We start from the raw sequence: 18,123 nt of genomic DNA, 5'->3' as shown, positions 1-18,123 counted from the left end.
GGGCTGGGGGAGGGGGTGGGGGAGCGGAGCGCGGCTGTGCGGCCGGGGGAGGGGAGGAGGGGGGCGAGAAGGGGAGGGGGAGGAAGGCGCCCCCCTCCCTGTCCCCGGGGCTGCGACAGAGCTAGATCTCGGGGGCACGGCCCGGCTGCCTCCTGCCCCCAGACCTCCGTGAATGGAGCCAGCCGGGCCTGGACGAGCCACCCATGGACATGTCACAGCCCCCCGGCACCCACTCCAGAAAATCGGAAGTACTTCAGTCTCCCCCAATCTCTCTAGGCTGAACAAGACAAGGGCCAGTGGCCTGGCGCACAGCCTACGGCCAAGCACTCACTCGTGGCTCCTCATCTGTGGCGCTGGACGTTCGGCTGCCCGGACTTCCAGTCTGTTGTAAGTAAATAACATCAACGTAAATAACACATCTAAGTAAATGGCTTTTATCCCACCAATCTTCGATCTCCGGAGTTGAGCCAAGCCACATACTGAGGGCTCTGCCCAGCTTGCTGTGATGGGACAGTGACTTAACTTGATGTGAATAGCCCTAAAGTTCTTACTTCTACTGAAAGCACCAGCCAGGGCCTTTACTGACCCACTAATAACGGCCTCGAATTGAGCTTGGCTGGCTGGATCTGTCACAGCACCAGCATTAACGATGGCACATCGTGTATCAGGGTGGCTTGGTGCTTGGCATCCCCAGTCCCTCATTCCTACCTGTGCCCTCCGGTGATGAGCCAGGTGCTGCCTGTCAATGATGTGAAGCATAGTGAACAAACTTGTACCCAAATGTCTGTATTAACTACCCTTTGTGATAAAGATCCAAAATGGCTTGAATTTTGAGGGTGTTGCTAATCAACACAAAGGGTTGAGCAAAACCCAGACGCTTAGTACTGGGAAAGGACATCCAGGACAGCAGTGACAGCCATCTAATAGATGTTGGTACAGGCTCCCTGAGGAGCCCTACTCCAGTGAATGTCACTGGCTGCTCTTGACAACAAGGAGAAATTGGTCTGGGGTACCAGGAGAATTCATGCTTAAACCTGAAACAAAGAAATAATTGAGAAAGGAAAGGGGAGAACTTGAGGTGGGTTGACACAAACATTTCTTTAGACACATAGCAATAAAGAGGAAAAATGGGAAGAAGAAGAAGAATCACAGCAAAAGCATTACTGTCAATGGAGACTGGAGTGAGGAGACACAGATAAATCGGTTTTCTAAAAGCATGGTCAGAACAGAGAGGGGGGAAAAAAAAGATAACTGGAGGTTATGCAAGCTTTAATGTAGGCACTTGCACAGCACGGTACTGAAGTGGTACAACCTCTAAACTGGGATGGCAACACTCGGGCATTCCCATGGTCTCCTAGGCTGATTGCCATCCTGCTTTAAAGCCTGTGCTGCTGCATCTCTGCTGCCGTTACCTGCATGGCTGGGTCGCAGCTAGGATGGGGGACACCTATTTTCTGCCACACTCACATTGTGTTTTCAATGCTAGGATACACTTGCCAAGATTGAACCTTGCATCAGCGCTACTTGTGTTCATTGCCTTCCTCTAACTCACCTTGTTATGGTATGTAGCATCAGGTGAGACTGAACACACATGCGTTCTCTTGCTGTCTAAGGACCCTTTCTCCCTAATTCCACATTTCGAATAGCAAATAAAAATACATCATTTTAAGAAGGTCTGTAATTAGAGTGTATCGTAAGAAACATGAGTGTTCAGAAGAACAGTGCTGCCTGGAGGGCAGTGAATGGGCTGGTGAATCCTAGCCTGGCGCCAGGATGGAGGACACGAGGTTTCACCCCAGGGCAAAACAGGCAGGACACCTATGCAGATGCTCACAGAGGGACCAGGACGCAGCAGGCAGCACCACTAGCCTTGTAGCTGTGACAAGCATCACTGGCATTCACAAGTTCAAGATCAGGTGGATCCAAAGAGGGCTGTTGCCATTTATTTTCCAGCAGGTGACTCCTGGCAGCCTGACGCTGAGGACCTCTCACAGCAGGCTCCCGGCAGCCCTGTACAGTGCTGCTCACATTTAGTCTGGGCAGCTCACGGGCCTCTGCTGAGATGCTTGGCCCAGGCGTCACAGCTCCGGCATCCCCTCTGCCACATGGAGCCACGTGTGGGCTGCTCCCCACGATCCACATCCCACGTCAATGCCTCGGAGGCACTGCCACATTGCTGCCTCCGTAGTGACACGGGGGATACTCTCTGCTCTGCATTGCTGGGGTGTGGTGCCAGCCCACAGCCACCTGACACAGAAAATGGCAAGATTTTGCATGACAGAAGCAATGCAGCACCACTCTCAGCTGAGCAGCTTAGTCCGAGGTCATTCAAGATGCAAGAAGACAGCGAGCCGCCTCTCCTCTACTTGCCAGATATGCTCCCATCATGTTTGCTTTGCTCGCCAGCCCCTCAAGGTGTGTGGACTTTGTCAGAGATGAAAGTGCTGCACCTGGGCTCTGTCACCACGCACTGTGTCTTCCGCTGGCAAGGCTTTCTCTCTTTGACAGACTTGCCTGCCAAAGAAAAAAAACCATGGCCAAACAACTGCTTTGACTACAATTTTTGTACAACTCCACAAACACCTTTCTTGGGGCTCTGTTGGATGATCTCTGTTATATAGGGAGCGTGAGCTCGAGGCCATGGCCAAGGAGGATGTTTGCTGTCTGTGTTGCTTTTTCAGGTTCGAGCAGGACCCAGTGCTATTTCTCTTTGACTGGTGTCAGGAGTTGCCCAGTTCAGGATGGCTCAGGATGGCAGTGAGGGTTTGTGAATGACACCGGCTGTGCCTCCTGATTTGATTTCCACAGAAAGGCTGGGTGAGATGGCTGGTGTAAGTGTTTGGGATCAAGGGTAGAGGGTAAAACCACATCCTTACACATGAGATCCTGGCCTTTATCTAAGGTGGGTACATTCACCTGACCCTTCTCAGGGTAAGCCACCGCTTGTGTCACTGGCATGATTAATGTGTGGTCAGTCCTGAGGATTAGCTAAGTCGATCTTGCTCCTACCACATTCACCTATTCCACTGCAAGAAAAGTTTTCCACTTTACGAGAGGACGTGGAGTGAAAACCAAGCATCCATCGGGGCCCCTGAGGGCAACATCCCTCACGCAGAGAGGGTTGCTCCTGCCCTACCTGGGCAGCAGACAGTGACGGCTTTGCCTTGCTGGATCTCATGCAATGCGCTTCCCTGCGCCATGGGCTGGACATGCTCACATAGCTGCCCTGGTGGTCTGCCCATAGGCACTCACATCTCCTCCGCTTTCAGTCCAGGGGCTCGTTTCACAAAGGTTCTTGCCGGACTGGCGTCTGTCCCACCTGCTGGGGTAAGTGCAATTGGATGGGGGTCTGTGGGCTTCAGGAGGGATGGGCTGTCACCCACAGCTGGCCTGCCCACCTGGGGAAATGGGCTCTGACACGCCAACTGGGTGACGTGGCAAGCTCAGCCCAGGGAAATGGGGGAAGCGGGGCACATGGGGGAGAGCTGGGTGCTAAGTGGGCCTGCCTGGGCTAGCATGTGCCTGGCAAAGGGGCTTGCACCTCTTGTAGCCTGGGGAGCACGGTCCTGCTGGGCTGAGGCTGTGTGAGCAGGGCAAGAGGAGCCTTATGGAAACGGTTCTGCAGAGACCAAAGGACCCCTGCTGGGTGTGGGAAGGTACCTGCATCCAAGGTAGGCAGGTGGGAACAGGGACCTGTGGCTATAGGGCAAGGGGAGCTGTGAGCAAAGGATGGGGGAGCACTGGGAAGGAGGGTGGGAGCTCAAGGGCTTCCTTGGGCTGAGCATGGGCTCCAGTGGGGCAAACACAACCCAAACAAACAGGTGAGAATAAGAGAAGAGCTTGTTTGTGGGGAAGGCAGCAGAAATTGTGCCTGTACCTTAAAATGGGAGTGAGGGGAGAAATGTCGTCTACTTGAGAAAGCACTGAAGAGCTTTTTGTAGCACACTGTAGGATGAGCTATGACAAGCTGATGCTTCCCGTGTGATCCAGTTATTTAATGCAATGTGCAGCCCTTGGAAGCGTTAGTGCTTAACCATTACTGTTAAAACATTAAAGGCTAAACTATAAATAGCTTCTACTTTTCACCAGCTCCAAAGCTGTTTCTGGCTTATTTATGTATTTATGTGTATGCATAGATATGTGTGTGTATACATACATTTAAAGGCAAGCAGCAGACAACAGAGTTTTGTGAAATAGTCATACTGAATATCTAAAATGCTACCATTTCTAGTTTACACTACTAGTGAAACAAGTAGTGTGGCCTCAAGAATAGCCCTGCTAGGGGAAAGACAAAACTTTCTTGAGGGCAGAACTCAAGAGGAAACAAAAATAATGACTCCATTTCTTTGGAGAAGAAAAAAAGGAGGCAAATATATGCCTGAAAGAAAGACCAGAAACTAAATCCCTAATTATACCCTGCAGTAAGCTGTCAGAAACTGGCAGCAGTGGGAGGGAAGGAGGCAAAATCTCAGTGATCTCAGTGAGTTTGAGCATAATCTGCTCCAACTATACTTAAAATGCCTTTTGTGTGGGAAAGGAAGGTTCTGGGATTCTCTGACACATGCTTCGTACTGCACTTCTCTAATCCATTCAAACGCTCAGGGCTGAAGTTACAGGAATGTTTCACCTAGCCAGCACCAAAGTTCAAAGACACCTTGGTTTGTCCATCTCCAAATGCAGGGACTTTGTGACTAAACTGCTGAACCAGTACTATGGTTTAGGGAACAGTCTTCAAAAGGGTATAAAAGCGTAAGAATCTATCGCTTGTAATTACATTTCAGTTCAAAGAGCTTTTGATGCCATCATAAAATGCAAAGAGATTTTTTTCATGCTTGTAGCAGGGTAGGGGTTTGGAGAGTGAAGAGGATTTGGGGTTTTCTCTTAGTATTTTGCACTTACTCTTAGTACACAGTGTGTATTGCAACTGAGGAGAAAGTGAAAGCTCTTAGTCGCTGAACTGACTGAAAGAAAAAAGCTGGTTTATTATAGTGAATTAGAGAAAAGGGCTTTCTTGATGGAACCGTTTGGCTCCTAGAGAACACATAGCTGCCCTGCCGGTGTGTAGTTTTAAACTTTTGCAGACTGGATCCGTAAAGGTCTTTAAGTGCTCAATTTTCAGGCAATTGAGCACGTGGCTGCAAAAATCCATAAAGACTTGTGCTTTTATAACCGAGGTTAGGTTGATTTGGTAAAGGAAGGGTTTGGGCATGTCCCTGAAGGTCTAAGGTCTGTACCAGGGTGAGTGAGTAACTGCTTAGCTTGTGTTCAAGACCCACCAGAATCTATAGGCCAAGCACTTCTCATGGCTTACTCTGGTAGGCGTTTCTCACCGAATCCACCTGGGAACAAACTCCAACTTGAATAGGGCGCTCAGTCCCTCTTGTTCAAGTTGTTCCTTCTTCAGTGTTTCATGTTGCCAGTGTTCAACTCTGCTCCTTGTGTTGGTTAAGGATTTCTATGGGACTCTAGCTTCCAGCTAAGGCTGTCTCCTACAAGGGACACCTTAACCCTAGGCTGCCCTTTTGCTTTGACAACAGTGTGATTAAAAGCATTCATCTGAGATGGTCAGGTTTTGATCTCTTTCTGCCTAACTAAACCTTGATACGCCCTATCTTGGGCAAGTGCTCCAACTACCGGAATACCGGAAAAAAGGACAAGGCTGGTTAATGCTTTTTATTATTATTTATTAGAGGTCAGGGCTATAGGTCATTTCTCCAGGATGTAGAATACAATTTGATTCCTCTCTCTGCTGAGAATGGGAATTCTTGTCCAGTACCTCCAAAACTGCTTTTATTGCTTTATCGATTGTTCCTTTCTACATCAAGTTCTCAGGACTCTGAATCATGCTTTGTTTTGCTGTCTAATGTGCCTCCTGTGAGCTGTGAATTTTGTAGATGAAAAACCTTCTGGTAGAATATCTTATAAGAACAATGCAAGTGAATTGGCTGTTTCTAGATCATTAAAGCTGATGGTTTTCACCTAGCAGGATCTTTAATATTCCATTTGCTGAAACCAGTGGAAGCTTTTGGCTCTCATCTGAAAGCTTGCCAGTTAGCATGCCTCCCTAGCTCCACTCACCTTTTTCAAAAGGTACCAGGCCATGGCTCTTGTCAAACAAGTTGGGTTTCTTTTACAATCACAAAGGGTTTAACACAGAGTCAAGTAAGCTTCTAGTGGTAAGGATGACTTTCCTATGTCCTTAGGCTTGTTCTTCATCTGCGATAGCAGATTAAGTTGGTGGCATCTAGCTTGCGGCTTCCCCAGGCAGTAGATGCAATTATTACAAATGCAGTTGCTTAGGTCAGGTCACAACTAAATGTCCACCCTGAAAGCATCTCATACACAGGTGGCATCCCAAAACTAGTCTTGACTGTGAACAGTCAGTCAGAGCATCATAGCTTGTGACGTGTCATTTTTTTCCCCCCTACAGAGTAGGAATGGTCAAAGTTGCACTCATCTCACATGACTCTGGCAGATGTGGAGCTTACAGGGAATCAGTTTGGCTTAGTCAAAAGAATTGCTGGAGGGGTATCTTTCAGGGTGCTTCCCTCAAGAAAATCTAAGAATGGCTTGATGAACAGAACAAAAGACAGAATTTGTCCTGATAACCTTCTAGGACAAAGATGTGAAAGAGATGAGGGTAATACTCCTGAAATGTACACACAGCAAATTAAAATTTATTTCAAAGAAAACATCTTTTATTATTTTATGTATGTGCTAGATCAAAGGAGCAACTCTGGAACTGTGTTGAAATTAATATGAAATCTAAAATAATCACAGCTTCTGATTTCTCTGTATGATACATAATCACTCTGCTATAGTGCACACGACATAATCTGAAACATTACCCATTTATTGGAGGGAAAAAGACACACTGGGTTTAAGGTTGGAAGAAAGGAGACAGTAGTGTTATATGACTCCCTGAATGCCAGGCCAGTAGTTGCATGTGTCCCGTGGAATAAAGGAATTGACCTCTTTGGCCACCATGTTATTGCATGACATCAAAGCTCTCTGCTTCAGATCCAAAACAAGGTCTACCCTTCCTCCAGTTCCTCCCTGCTATTCTCAGTTGCCTCACCTCACTGCATACTCCCTTTAGGCTTGACTAAACCCCATCCATCTGTGGAAGACAGGAGTTGTTAGGATCAGGTCTTCACCGTGTTTGTTGCATAGGGCAGTGCACCATATAAATATTAAGGAATTAGATCAGCAAGTGAAGTCCCCTCTCCTGCTTGGTCCCATAATCTGCACAGAAGTATGCTTGCTCCAAATAAGAGAAATACAGCTTCAGAAATACTACTTCTGCGCAATACATGAGACAAAGGAAAAGTTTTGATCCAGCCACTCTTGAAGCTAATTCCAGGAAGCTGCAATTCCAAGGTAAAAGGATTTCACTGAATTCTAGCAATAACAGAGGTCCATAAATGAACTGCAGATAAGCTAGAAGCCTACACAGCACTCTAGCACAAAACTCATGGAACAGAGGAGCCTTGGCAAGCACTTTCATCTGTAGAAATCTTACACAGTCAAGTCAGTATTCAACAGCAGCTGGAGAACCCATATTTCCTACTCCATCTACTATGTCCATGCAATTCCTAGGCAGTGACTTGGACAAAGTGCACTGTTTCAAGGCACTGAGCAGGGGAAGAGGGGAAAGGTCTCTCTGTTGCTCAGACTAAGGACAGCCCATCTCACTAATTAGTGCAGAGACCAACAAGCAGAGCCTTTTATGCAAGCTTACTTGGTAAGAACTGGGAAAGGGTACAAAATTCTTCTAGATTCCTTCTCCCTTCTGTCCAATTTCAACTCACAAGTGAAGCATTTCTTAAATGCCTTATCACTGAAGTTCCTCCTACGCATTTTTAAGACTCCCTGAGCACTGTTTCAATGCTAACATGGTGAAAAAAAAAAAAAATAATCTGGAGCTAAAAGCAGATTTGGAATCTGAAGCAGATTCACATCAGTCAGCTCACCTCCACCGCTATTCCAAAGAAGGAGATGCCTGGCTCACTCTCTCTGCAAATGCAAACCTCTTCCTTTCTTGAAGGAGGTGCTATCTCCTATCTCTTGCTACCTACCTCACTTCTGGCTGAGATGTGCCGTGCATGCTGGTATGAAATTAGAAACTGCTTGTGATTTCTCAAAATTCTTCTGCACGTTCCTACCACAAATCCACCACCATCATCGGAGCAGCGGCCACTGCATCTGGCTCCATCTGGGATAGCTGATTCAGCAGCACTAAACCCCCTGAGGAACACTGCAGTACCTTGTCTTGCTGGCATCACAGTCTTAACAAGAAAGAGTTCTGCCAAACGTTACTGCACGGACAGACGGACAGTATTTCTGCAGATAAGTACCTACCAAATTGAAGGTGTGGCTAGCAGTTATTTCCAGCAACCAGCTCTCTGAGGTCTATGTAATCATGGCCTAGAAGACCGTTCCCAATTAATCCTGTGAAAAATACCACCCAAGTTAGCAAATACTGCAAGGAAAGGGGGAATTCCTTTCTGCACTGGATGGCACCTCTGGAAAGTGAGGCTGAGGGACACTGGAGCTAGTTTATGAATAATGGGTTTTGGACCTCCAGCTTCAGGCCTTTTATAATGGGCCCATAGCACAGCTGTGACAGTGGAGATGTGCTGAAAGCTAAAGGACCTTCCCTGTTATATGCAAAGTCCTTCCCTGTACTTACTCTTCTGGAAACTGGAGACAAGCCCTTGTCTTGTGCAAGTATATGAAATGGTAATTTCTTTTTCTCACCAGTGAAAGACAAAAGATTAAAATCTAAGATTGTGTCACATTACAGCTGCTTTTAGAAGCAGCCAAGCGATTCTTGTCCTGATAAGACAAAGAAGAACCCCAGCTAGTGCTAAGAGAGGAAGCGACTGCTTCCCACTATGGATTTCACAGGAGGGAAATTCACCCAAAGAGGTGTTTTGCTGCTCCTATTCAGAAATTAAAGTACAGAGAAAGAGGCCACAGTGAAGGACCTGTTTGCTTGGGTCACCCCGTCCCCTTCAACGCAGAGCCTGGAATGACGTAAGAACGGAGCCTGCTCTGCAGTGTGACCTTCCTAGGAAGATAAATCAGTATCGAGAGGATGGAGAGCTGCTGAAGCAGAATGTTAGTGCACATGGATGCTGAGATATGAATTAAGAACAACTCAAACTTCTGTGCAGAACATCTTGTTTGTACCCTGTGTATAGAGCTGCGTGGTAAAGCAGGAAGGAAGAAAGAGGAGGCAGAGCAGACCTATTTCTGATCTCTGTGTGGTGTGAGCTGAGTATAACTAGGAACACCAACTCAGTTGTGTTGGCTCCAAAGGCCTTCCATCACATACACAAACTGATTTATGCTTCTAAAATCACAGTGCTCCTCTGGAATGAAGACACTCCTTGCTGAGCCAGTTTTTCACACAGAGTTTTTCAAGCAATGCTTGCTTAGCTTCTTTGGACTGTCTAAGGAAACACAGGTCTTGATCTTTCTCTGGACAGACCAAACTAAGAGAACAGAGGCAATAGAGGGTGCATGTCATTAGGGCTATGGAAATGTTCCTGGGCAGGCAAGTCCCAGCTGCTACTTCATGTTAGGAGGGACTCTACCTGCATGCTAAAGGAAGAGAAGGGAACAGGGATCAGACTGTATGGGGTACGCCTGAGCTGCAAACCACAGGAGAGAAAAGAGGCAAAAAGGAAGTGAAGGACGGATCCATTTGTACTCTTAAAGATGAAGATTGGGGATATGGGGCCCAGGTACCATCCTGGCTTGATGATCTCCTCTCTCAATCCTTGCATGCCAGGAAGGAGCGAAGGTGGGCTGTGACTGTTTCTGGTTGGCCCTTGTTGCAAAGAAGGGCCCCTCTTTGGAAGCTGTGCCAGCTGGGACAAGGGCACGTCCCTTGCAACAGCTGGGGTCAGGGTGGGTGCTGAAACAGCCTCTTGCTGCAGCACTGAGTTCTGGGCAAAGCCAACTCTGGAATTTCAGACTCTCTGGTTTCCTCTGCTATTGAAAGCAGGCTACTGGCTCCCTAGCAGGATGCAAAAAGGCAGAAGTGTTCACAGAATGCTAAACAGAGGGACAGAATAATGTAACTTTTCCCTCGGCCCTGCAGCATGTTGCTCTGTCTACTGCCGCTTCCTTTGAGGGGCCCCGCCTCTCCATAGCTGGTGGACAACTGCAAAATGGTTTCAGACTGACAGTGATGCAGTGGCAAATCCCCAAGCAAACAGAATTTGTAAAGTCCATAGGCACTTACTCTTCATAAGGAGAATGTTAAGACTTAAAAGCCTTCCCTTGGCACAGTGCCACCAACAGAGTTTCTGGTGTGCTCACATCACAGACTGGACGAATAGCACGTTGTACGAACGGTACATAGGCTGATGGTGGCTCCTTGCACAGGCAAGAGCTTCATCCTCAAACACACTGCGAAAAGGAGGATGAGCTTGCCTTGTCTTCACGCACAAAGGGTGGAAAAGAAAGAACTCTGATGGCTGAACAAAACTGGGATTGCTGGGACAAGCCTTCACCTTATACCCTGTTTCCATTATGGCTCAATTATTATTAGGAGCAATGTACGTTCACAGTTGAAAGCCTGCTAGCAGCTGTCAGGATTGTGGAGGAGTATCAGTAAAAGTAAGGGGCTTTTAGTGCTGAGACCCGGAGTTTTCTTTCATGCTGGCTGGATTAGAAGATCACCCCAGGTCTCTCCCTGTTCCCCTCTTCCCTTTCCAGTACAGAAAATTCCCCGCCGGTAGGTCTTTAGGCACACCTGTCTTAACCCTAGCTCCAGTCCTCCTTCTTGAAAGCAAATTGCACAGCATCATTCACATCCTGCACTATGTAAGATGCCTCCACCAGGCTGGGGTCAAAGCAGAAGTCCCGATGGCCATGGAATACTGTCTCTGCCGTGCACTCCTCTGTTTTACTGGGAACATCTGCACTGTGGCGGTAGACCCCAGTGCAGACTAGAATTGACTCGCAACTCTCCACTGAATTGTTGCAGTCCTTCCTCAGATGGAGGTCATCCTCAGTTTGGGCTGCCTGCGGGCTCCTCTTCACCCCAGCCTGGGCCTGGTTCTGGTGAGCTGACTTGAGGTAGGTGTTGTAGAGGTTTGCCCCATAGATATCGGACATAGGGTTATCCCTGGATAAAGTCACAGTGTGAAACAGAAATGAGAAACTAGCCCATGCATCAATTTCTGGCTCTGGCAGACTGGGATTAAGGCAGCACCGAGGGAGGAAGGGGTGCAAGATATTTGCTAACATCTAGAGAACCACACAGACTGGGCCAGTGAGTCAACCTACTGGTGCGTCCTGTTCAGCTGTGGTGAAGGCCACATGCTTCACAAACATCTTTCAAAGGGGAAAAGACAGGTCCAAAGCAGTCCCAGCCATTACTGTAATGTATTCCCTACGATCCCAAAGTGTTTGGCCTACCTAGGCTAATGGTACTACATCTGGGTCTCTTAACTCTTCCTTTAATCCAGTCATGCTACATGCACTCTGCATCCTACAGAAACAGCTTGCTAGGCTGACAAGGCCCTCCAAATTATTAAAAGTGTAGGGTGCAAAAAGCTAGCAAGCCTCTGTTCTAGTATGTGAGGCTCCAGAGACACCATGGGGATTTTGGTATTCATTTTCAAAATCTCCGTTCAAAAAAACACTTGGGAGAAGTCAGTATGCAACTCCCTAAGGAAACCGGTAGGAAAAACAGTCTCTTACCCAACTGCATAGAGGCGTCGGATGGGAGACTTCCAGCCCTGTTTCTCTGCCTGCTGTTTTATCAAGTATTCAGCATAGCGGTAGGTGACTGTGCTGGGTTTGCCGATCAAGGCCTCGTACTTCAGCTCCCGGCCTGTCACTTTCTTGTAGATGTTCTCCAAGCACAGAAGGAAAGTGCCATGGCCAAACCTGCTCCAGAAAGGAGGTCATCAGTATCCCCAGTCACACCACTTAAGTAGCAAATACTCCTCAGTGAGGAGAACCATCTGCTGTAGCCAGGGTACTGCCTAGTTTGGACACGGTAACGACCCACCCATAGGCAGTGGTCTGGCTTTTGCTTCTTCAAAGCTTTAGTCTTTGCTTCTCATGCAGTTTTCATATCTCTGCTGCTAATTATGCCATACAGTCTTAACACTAAAAAATGTAGGAAGAAAAGATCATCTGCAGGAGAGCTGTATGAAGTAGCCTAAAACAAATACCACACGTGCTTTTCACCTGGGCATCTTGGCTTCGGCCATCCACAGGAGATCCATGTTGCAGGCAAGGACAGGCAGATGGGGGTATGGTATATCTTGCAGCTCTGCTCCAGGGTTCCCGTTGCTCAAGAGTACATCAGTAATAAGTTGCAGGCTTGTCTCCCACCTCACTGGCTCACCAAACAGAATCACCCCTGGAAGATTTCAAGAGATGCTTGGAAACTCACAGCATCCAAGTACAGACTCACTACCAAAAGCACCCCTCTGCTGGGATGCCACCGCTAATACAGCTACTGCCCGAACACAGCTCGTGCCAGAGCTCCAGCCTGCATATCACTGTACCACATGCTCCGCTGCTTCCAGATGTTGGAGCGTGGCACAGAGAAAAGTTGGCTTTGCACTTATCAGCTTCTGCTTCACGCTGTATGAGGGTGGCAAGGCTACCTCCTGACTGTATCCTCTGAATAAGCTGCCTGGTGATACCCATGAGCTGACAGCACATCATTAGCTCCCATCCCAGCTGGCCTGGCTGTTATTTCTGCTTGCTCTTCATATGTAAACAAAGGCTATTGCTTACCTTCTATAGTGGGGAAGCCAGTGGTTGGGGGAGGCTGCCAGAAAAAAATGAAGGCTGGGTTAGTAATGCAAAACCTAATGCCATCTCCAAAACAAAACTAAAAATGCTTCCTTTGAACCTGCCAAGACAGTTCCATAGAGAGGCAGGACAAGGCCACCCGGAATCCCAAAGACAGATTTCTCCCACCCCACCCCCCATCCCAGATTGGATTTCACAGATCATGCATTCCTGTCTCAGAGCTGGAGATGTCAAGCAAACCATCTCACCACTTGCTGCAAGGAACAGCAACAAAAGACGAATATGGCATGAGAAAGGAGAGGGGAAAGTCACTGCCCTTCCAGCAGGAGCCAACGCTGGAAAGAGCAGAGAGATGCTGACTGCTCAGTACCACTCCCAGGCTCTTGCTAAAGCAGGTCACTAGCAGCTGGCTGCTCTGTGCCTCGCAGCTTCTCCACCCCACGCTATATGCTGTAAGGGCCACCACACCAGACCACCCGTTCTACCAATGCATCAGGAAATTACCAGCTCCTTTGGCCTCCGGCTCTGATCCACCATGTCTAACAGGGGATATGCCTTCCTCAGTGCCTCTATGGTGACCACATGCTTGAACCCCAGGCTATTTCAGACCATCAAGGAAAGATGTGGAGACTGTTGGTTGGGTTTTTTTTAAGTTACTTGCAAAGACATCTACAGGATTAAGGAATACAAGTCCTAGTAGCAGAGCAGTTATTTAATCTGGTAATGCATAACCTCATGGCTTTCAGTCAAACTGCATGCTGTGCTTCAGCCTAAAGGTGGCCCTAAAGCTTACATAAAAATCCCAGACTGTGATGATTTATTTTGCGATCAGCAATCCCCGGAAATAGGCAAAGAGCTCCAAGACAGAATGGATGTGCTTTGGGAGATCTTTAAGGCCAGGGTTCTCGTACTGGTGCAGTGCAGGGGGCTGGCCAGGCTCCTGGGCTAGAAGCAGAATCAGTGAAGCTCTGGTCAGCTCAGCTGGTGAAATGAAAATGGTCTGTGCTCATAGAACTATGCAAGCAAAGGATGAGTTGCATTCACTTGCAGAACATCTTGCCCTTAGCTTGCCCTACTGCCCCTGGGGAAACAGAAACGGGCCAAGGTGTTGTACAAATGAAGTGAAATGTCAAGTACAAGGTGTGACTGTGTGTGTGCACAGGCCGAGATGTCGCAAACCCTACAGGCAGCTCTTACCTCCCTGCAGACACAGGGTACGTCAGGCCTGCTGTGCCCTCACCTTAGCCAGGCAATATGCATAACTGTCATTTAGACCATGTCCCTGTACTGGGACACTCTGGTTCTAATGATATTTGAGTTCCTTCAATTGCTGTCAGATTCCTGGGGAAAACCTTAGCTGTGGGAGAGTCGGGAGTGATCTCTAAAGGACTCTGCATTAGAAAGAATGGGAAGGAGCACAATTTTATCTCAAAAGCGAGAGAGGCTCAAAGCTGATGGAGTCCTCACAGTGACATCTGACCTGCAGGAACAGCAGTGCAGCTCACAGGAGAGGTAATCAGTGTGAAAAGCCAAACACAGACCAAGGACAGCCAGGAGGTAACCAAGATGGAGATCAACAGTGCCTGCATTCGAGCCTCTCCATGAGGGTGCCTCCTCATAAGTTGAGACCAGTGACCTTTCTGTCTCCTAACGCTTCTCCAAGCTGACCGAGTGAGCGCCAGGGGTAGGGGCAGGGCAGGACCAGCACCATTTAGCTGGGAAGCTGCAGTGGGACGCGCAGAGCACCACCAGGCACACTCAGCAAAGGATACTTGTGGGCGTTCTCCTCCACGGGCCCCTGCCCGGCCACCAGCATGCACTTCTGGTGGAACTGGCTGAAGAGGCGCAGGGGGCTGTGGGACAGGATCACCTGCTCCGGGGACACCTGCGGGAAGGACGACAGGCTGCATTTCCCCCGCTTCTCCCTGCGGTCGGGTCGGGTCGGGTCCCATCCCTAACCCTGGCTGCCACCTGCCTCCCTCCACCCCGTCGGTCCGAGGCAGGGCCGGTCGCTCGGCGGTGCTGCCACCCCCAGCCCTTCAGCCCTCCCGGGGAAGCCGCGCCGGGTGGGCTCCTCCCCCCCCCCCCCCCCCCTCCTCCTCCTCCTCCTCCTGTCGCTCCCCCGCCACCGGTACCTGCAGCCCCAGCGCCTGGGAGAGCTCTCGGGCCTTTGCCGACCTCAGGCAGTTCCCGGCGTTGGTCAGGAAGACGACGGGCACCCGCAGCCGCCCGCCGCTGTCCGCCAGCCTGCGGAAGGCCTGACGGGCGGCGGGCACCGCCTGGCTGCCCCGCACCAGCACCCCATCCACGTCGAAGAGGAACCCGAAGGCCGGCGGCTGCAAGGCGAGCGGAGGGGACGGTCACCCGCCGCCGGGAGCCCTTCCTTCCTTCCTTCCCTCCCTCCCGCCCGCCCCCCCCGGCGCCCTTCCCGGCCCGCGGCAAGGACGCGGACGGCGGGCCCGGCCCCTCGCCCCGGCGCCGCCGCTCACCCTGCCCCCGGCGCAGCCCCCGCGGGCGGGCGGCCCCCGCGGCCCCGCGGCGCGCAGCAGCCCCCGCCCGGCCCGCAGGCAGCCGCGCAGCGCCATGCCGCTCCCGCCCGGCCCGGCCCCGGGGCCGGCGGCGGGGCACGCCGGGGCTCGTAGTTCGCGGACTACAGCTCCCAGCGAGGCGCGGGGCCCGGCGGGGCGGGATCGGGGCGGGGGGCGCGGCGGAGGCCCGCCTGCCCTTACCCCGCCGGCCTTCACCCCGAGCTGGGCGGCGGCGGCTGCCCGCGGCGCCGGGCGCAGGCAGGGGGGCGGCCGGCGGGAGCGGGGCGGGCGGCTGCGGCCAAGGCGCCGCCACGGGACGGGTGGTGTCGGCTGCGGGGGTGCAGCGTGCTGCCTGCTTCGGAGCAAGGGGTGGCGGGTTTGGGGATGGCTGGGAGAGAAAGGGGCCGGCGAGCGGTTGCAGAAGCAGGTGTGGGAGACGGAGCAGCGAGGATGGCGGGGCTTGACACGGGGAGGGAAAAGGGGTGCGCGGGGGAACCGGGCAGGAGCGGCCTGCGGCGGGACAGGCGTGCGGAGGCACTGACGGAGAGATGTGGGCGGCAGGAGCCAAAGGCGCAGACCCCTCCAGAGCAATCGCACCGGCTTCATCCGAGCCGCTCACAAAATCAAAGAACCGGAGACTCTCGGTTTCGCAAGTGAAGCTGCTCCGGTGTGGTACGGCCCCGTCCTCACGGCAACAAAGGTGTCCCCCAGGATACAGCCTGCTCCCGTCTGAGGTGGGTACAACTCACCTGCCCGCAATGTGCACACAAAGGATCTTCCCCGGAACTTTTTACCCCTGCCAACGGCTGCCCTGCCTTTGCTCAGTGTTCTCTATGCCAGCCCAAGTCTTGTGGTTTTTCTCCTACAGATCATAAAGTTCTCTAAAACTCTGGTCGTTTTTCTTGCTCCCTGATGGACTGTGTCCCCGGGGTTCCCTCTTTTCTGCGACATGGGACAGAAATCTTGACGCTGAATTCAGCTGAGGCCCTTCCAGACCTGAGGAAAGCAAAAGGTTCACTTCACCTCCATGGAGATGAAACAATGTTTGTTTGCTTTCTGGCTAGGCTTAAGATCTCCTGACTGCCATGATACGGCAGGTTTAACACGTATGACTTTAGGCATCAATTACGCAAACAGTGTAATTGTTTGTTTTTATGCTTCCATTGCCATGAACATCAACCTTAATTCATTTTAGACCCACTTTAACACCCAGAGCCCTTTCTGCAGAGCTATTAAAACACTGGCAACTCAGGGTTATACATATGTACAGATGGTTATTCCTCCTTAAGTGCCTTTGCCTTAACTGAATTACCTACCATTTATTTTACATAATTTCCTCAACTTGCCAGGATCACTTTAATTTCTCAGAAGTGTTTGCAGCTCCTCCTGCTCTGGCAAAATTTATGCTGGCCTTGGAGACATTACTGAAAGTATTTAGTTCCCTGCAGTACTGGGCTTCAAACCTTCGTCCACTAGTACAAGGGAGCTGGTTGCAGCTACTTTGAAGTGTGCCTTCTCAACTACTTACACAGCCCCTTACAAACAGGGACTTCCAACCCTCATTTCCCTCCGCTGCTGATGAAGAATACAGTCAGAGGGGCAAAGACTTCTTAAATAATAACAAACACAAGAGTGGTTCTCAGCGATCCAAGGCAGTTGCTCCTAGCAGAGAAGAAAATTGATTGATTTACTGTGATTTCTGCCAGAGTATTGGCTAATGTGAATTTATGGATTTTTAACGATTACAACTGCTTGCAAGTTAGATAGGTTGTTTTGATCGCTGGTCTCAGTCGTCGCTGAAATCAGGCTGACCAAATTGCGTTGCCGGGGTCTGCCAGTCCCTTCTTTTTAACTCTAAGGGTACTTTCGCCTTTTTCCCGTTCCTGAGACTTGTGAAATAGCTGTGAGACACATCTAGCCAGTTCCATATCGTAGAGGGGATTTAATTGCAAAAAAGTTTAGTGTATCCAAATATCCTCGAGTTTGGGGTTTTTGGGGGGTGGGTTCCCCCCCGTTATAGCCAAAGCTGTTGCGCTTTTATGGCCGGCGCTGAGGGAAAGCGCGGCGGAGGCGAACCCGCCCTTCCCCCGATCCCGATGGGGGATTTTTCACTTCAGTTTGTGCGCGGCGCTGCCAGCCCGCGGGGCGGCGCCTCCCCTGGAGCCCGGCAGGGGGCCCCGCCGCTCCACGGCCCGGCCGCGCCGGCGGGGCGGGGCCGCCGCTCACCTGCGAGTACGCGCAACCCCCCCCGAACCCCGCGGTAAGGAGCGGCGCTGCTCCGCGGGTAGCAGCGCTGCGGGAGGGGATGGGGTGGAGGAAGAGGAGGAGGAGAAGACGGTGGTGGTGGAGGAGAAGGTGGTGGGGGAGGAGGAGGAGGAGGTGGTGGAGGAGGAGGAGGAGAAGAAGAAGGTGGTGGTGGAGGAGGAGGAGGAGAAGAAGGTGGTGGTGGAGGAGGAGGAGGGGGAGGAGAAGAAGAAGGTGGAGGAGGAGGAGGGGGAGGAGAAGAAGAAGGTGGAGGAGGAGGAGGGGGAGAAGAAGGTGGTGGTGGAGGAGGAGGAGGAGGAGAAGAAGGTGGTGGTGGAGGAGGGGGGGGGAGGAGAAGAAGAAGGTGGTGGAGGAGGAGGAGGAGGAGAAGAAGGTGGTGGTGCTTTTCTGCTCCAAAGCCAACTTTTGAGATGCGGAGCAATGGAGAGGGGTTTCTAACCTTCCCCTCCCCAGGTGAGGTGCCAGCCCCACTAACACCTTTTGCATGCTTTGCAGCATTTTCCTCCTGTGGATCAGCCGTAGCAGAAAGCACTGGTGT

General features: G+C 50.8%; 1 protein-coding gene and 1 long non-coding RNA gene across 3 annotated transcripts in view; one reads left to right on the top strand and one right to left on the bottom strand.

Moving 5' to 3' along the window:
• Nucleotides 1–2,424: 2,424 nt before the first annotated feature.
• HDHD5 (haloacid dehalogenase like hydrolase domain containing 5) lies at nucleotides 2,425–15,377 on the bottom strand. 2 transcript variants are annotated; one of them, XM_074826094.1, is made up of 9 exons: nucleotides 15,282–15,377; nucleotides 14,928–15,128; nucleotides 14,565–14,677; nucleotides 13,297–13,390; nucleotides 12,775–12,808; nucleotides 12,217–12,391; nucleotides 11,722–11,910; nucleotides 10,769–11,143; nucleotides 2,425–2,514 (listed from the first exon to the last, which is right to left on the bottom strand). In XM_074826094.1, exons 1-8 carry the CDS (start codon nucleotides 15,375–15,377, stop codon nucleotides 10,780–10,782), a joined length of 1,266 nt encoding a protein of 421 aa, XP_074682195.1. In that variant the 3' UTR covers nucleotides 2,425–2,514; nucleotides 10,769–10,779. The 2 variants fall into 2 exon arrangements, with proteins under 2 accessions (XP_074682195.1, XP_074682194.1); XM_074826093.1 differs by lacking the exon at nucleotides 2,425–2,514 and having other exon boundaries at nucleotides 5,668–11,143.
• Nucleotides 15,378–17,957: 2,580 nt separating this feature from the next.
• The window catches only part of LOC141924149 (uncharacterized), a 53,495-nt gene continuing 53,329 nt past the window's right edge, over nucleotides 17,958–18,123 (top strand). Inside the window, exon 1 of the long non-coding RNA XR_012623467.1 lies at nucleotides 17,958–18,038. This is a non-coding gene — a long non-coding RNA (uncharacterized LOC141924149). The remainder of the gene's footprint in view (nucleotides 18,039–18,123) is intronic.

Source organism: Strix aluco, chromosome 5, assembly GCF_031877795.1.
Source record: "Strix aluco isolate bStrAlu1 chromosome 5, bStrAlu1.hap1, whole genome shotgun sequence".
In the NCBI taxonomy this organism is placed as follows: domain Eukaryota; kingdom Metazoa; phylum Chordata; class Aves; order Strigiformes; family Strigidae; genus Strix; species Strix aluco.
Note: the sequence above shows the minus strand (reverse complement) of the source record. Positions and strands in the feature narration are given on the sequence as shown.

What these genes read in the sequence shown, in the direction of transcription:
- HDHD5 (XM_074826094.1), bottom strand. Translation starts at nt 15,377, where the DNA reads ATGGCGCTGCGCGGCTGCCTGCGGGCCGGGCGGGGGCTGCTGCGCGCC. An exon ending in GCCGGAGGCCAAAGGAGCTG is followed by an intron (nt 12,809 to 13,296) that starts GTAATTTCCTGA and finishes TTTTTCTGGCAG; the next exon opens with CCTCCCCCAACCACTGGCTT. An exon ending in GCCGAAGCCAAGATGCCCAG is followed by an intron (nt 11,911 to 12,216) that starts GTGAAAAGCACG and finishes TTTCTGGAGCAG; the next exon opens with GTTTGGCCATGGCACTTTCC.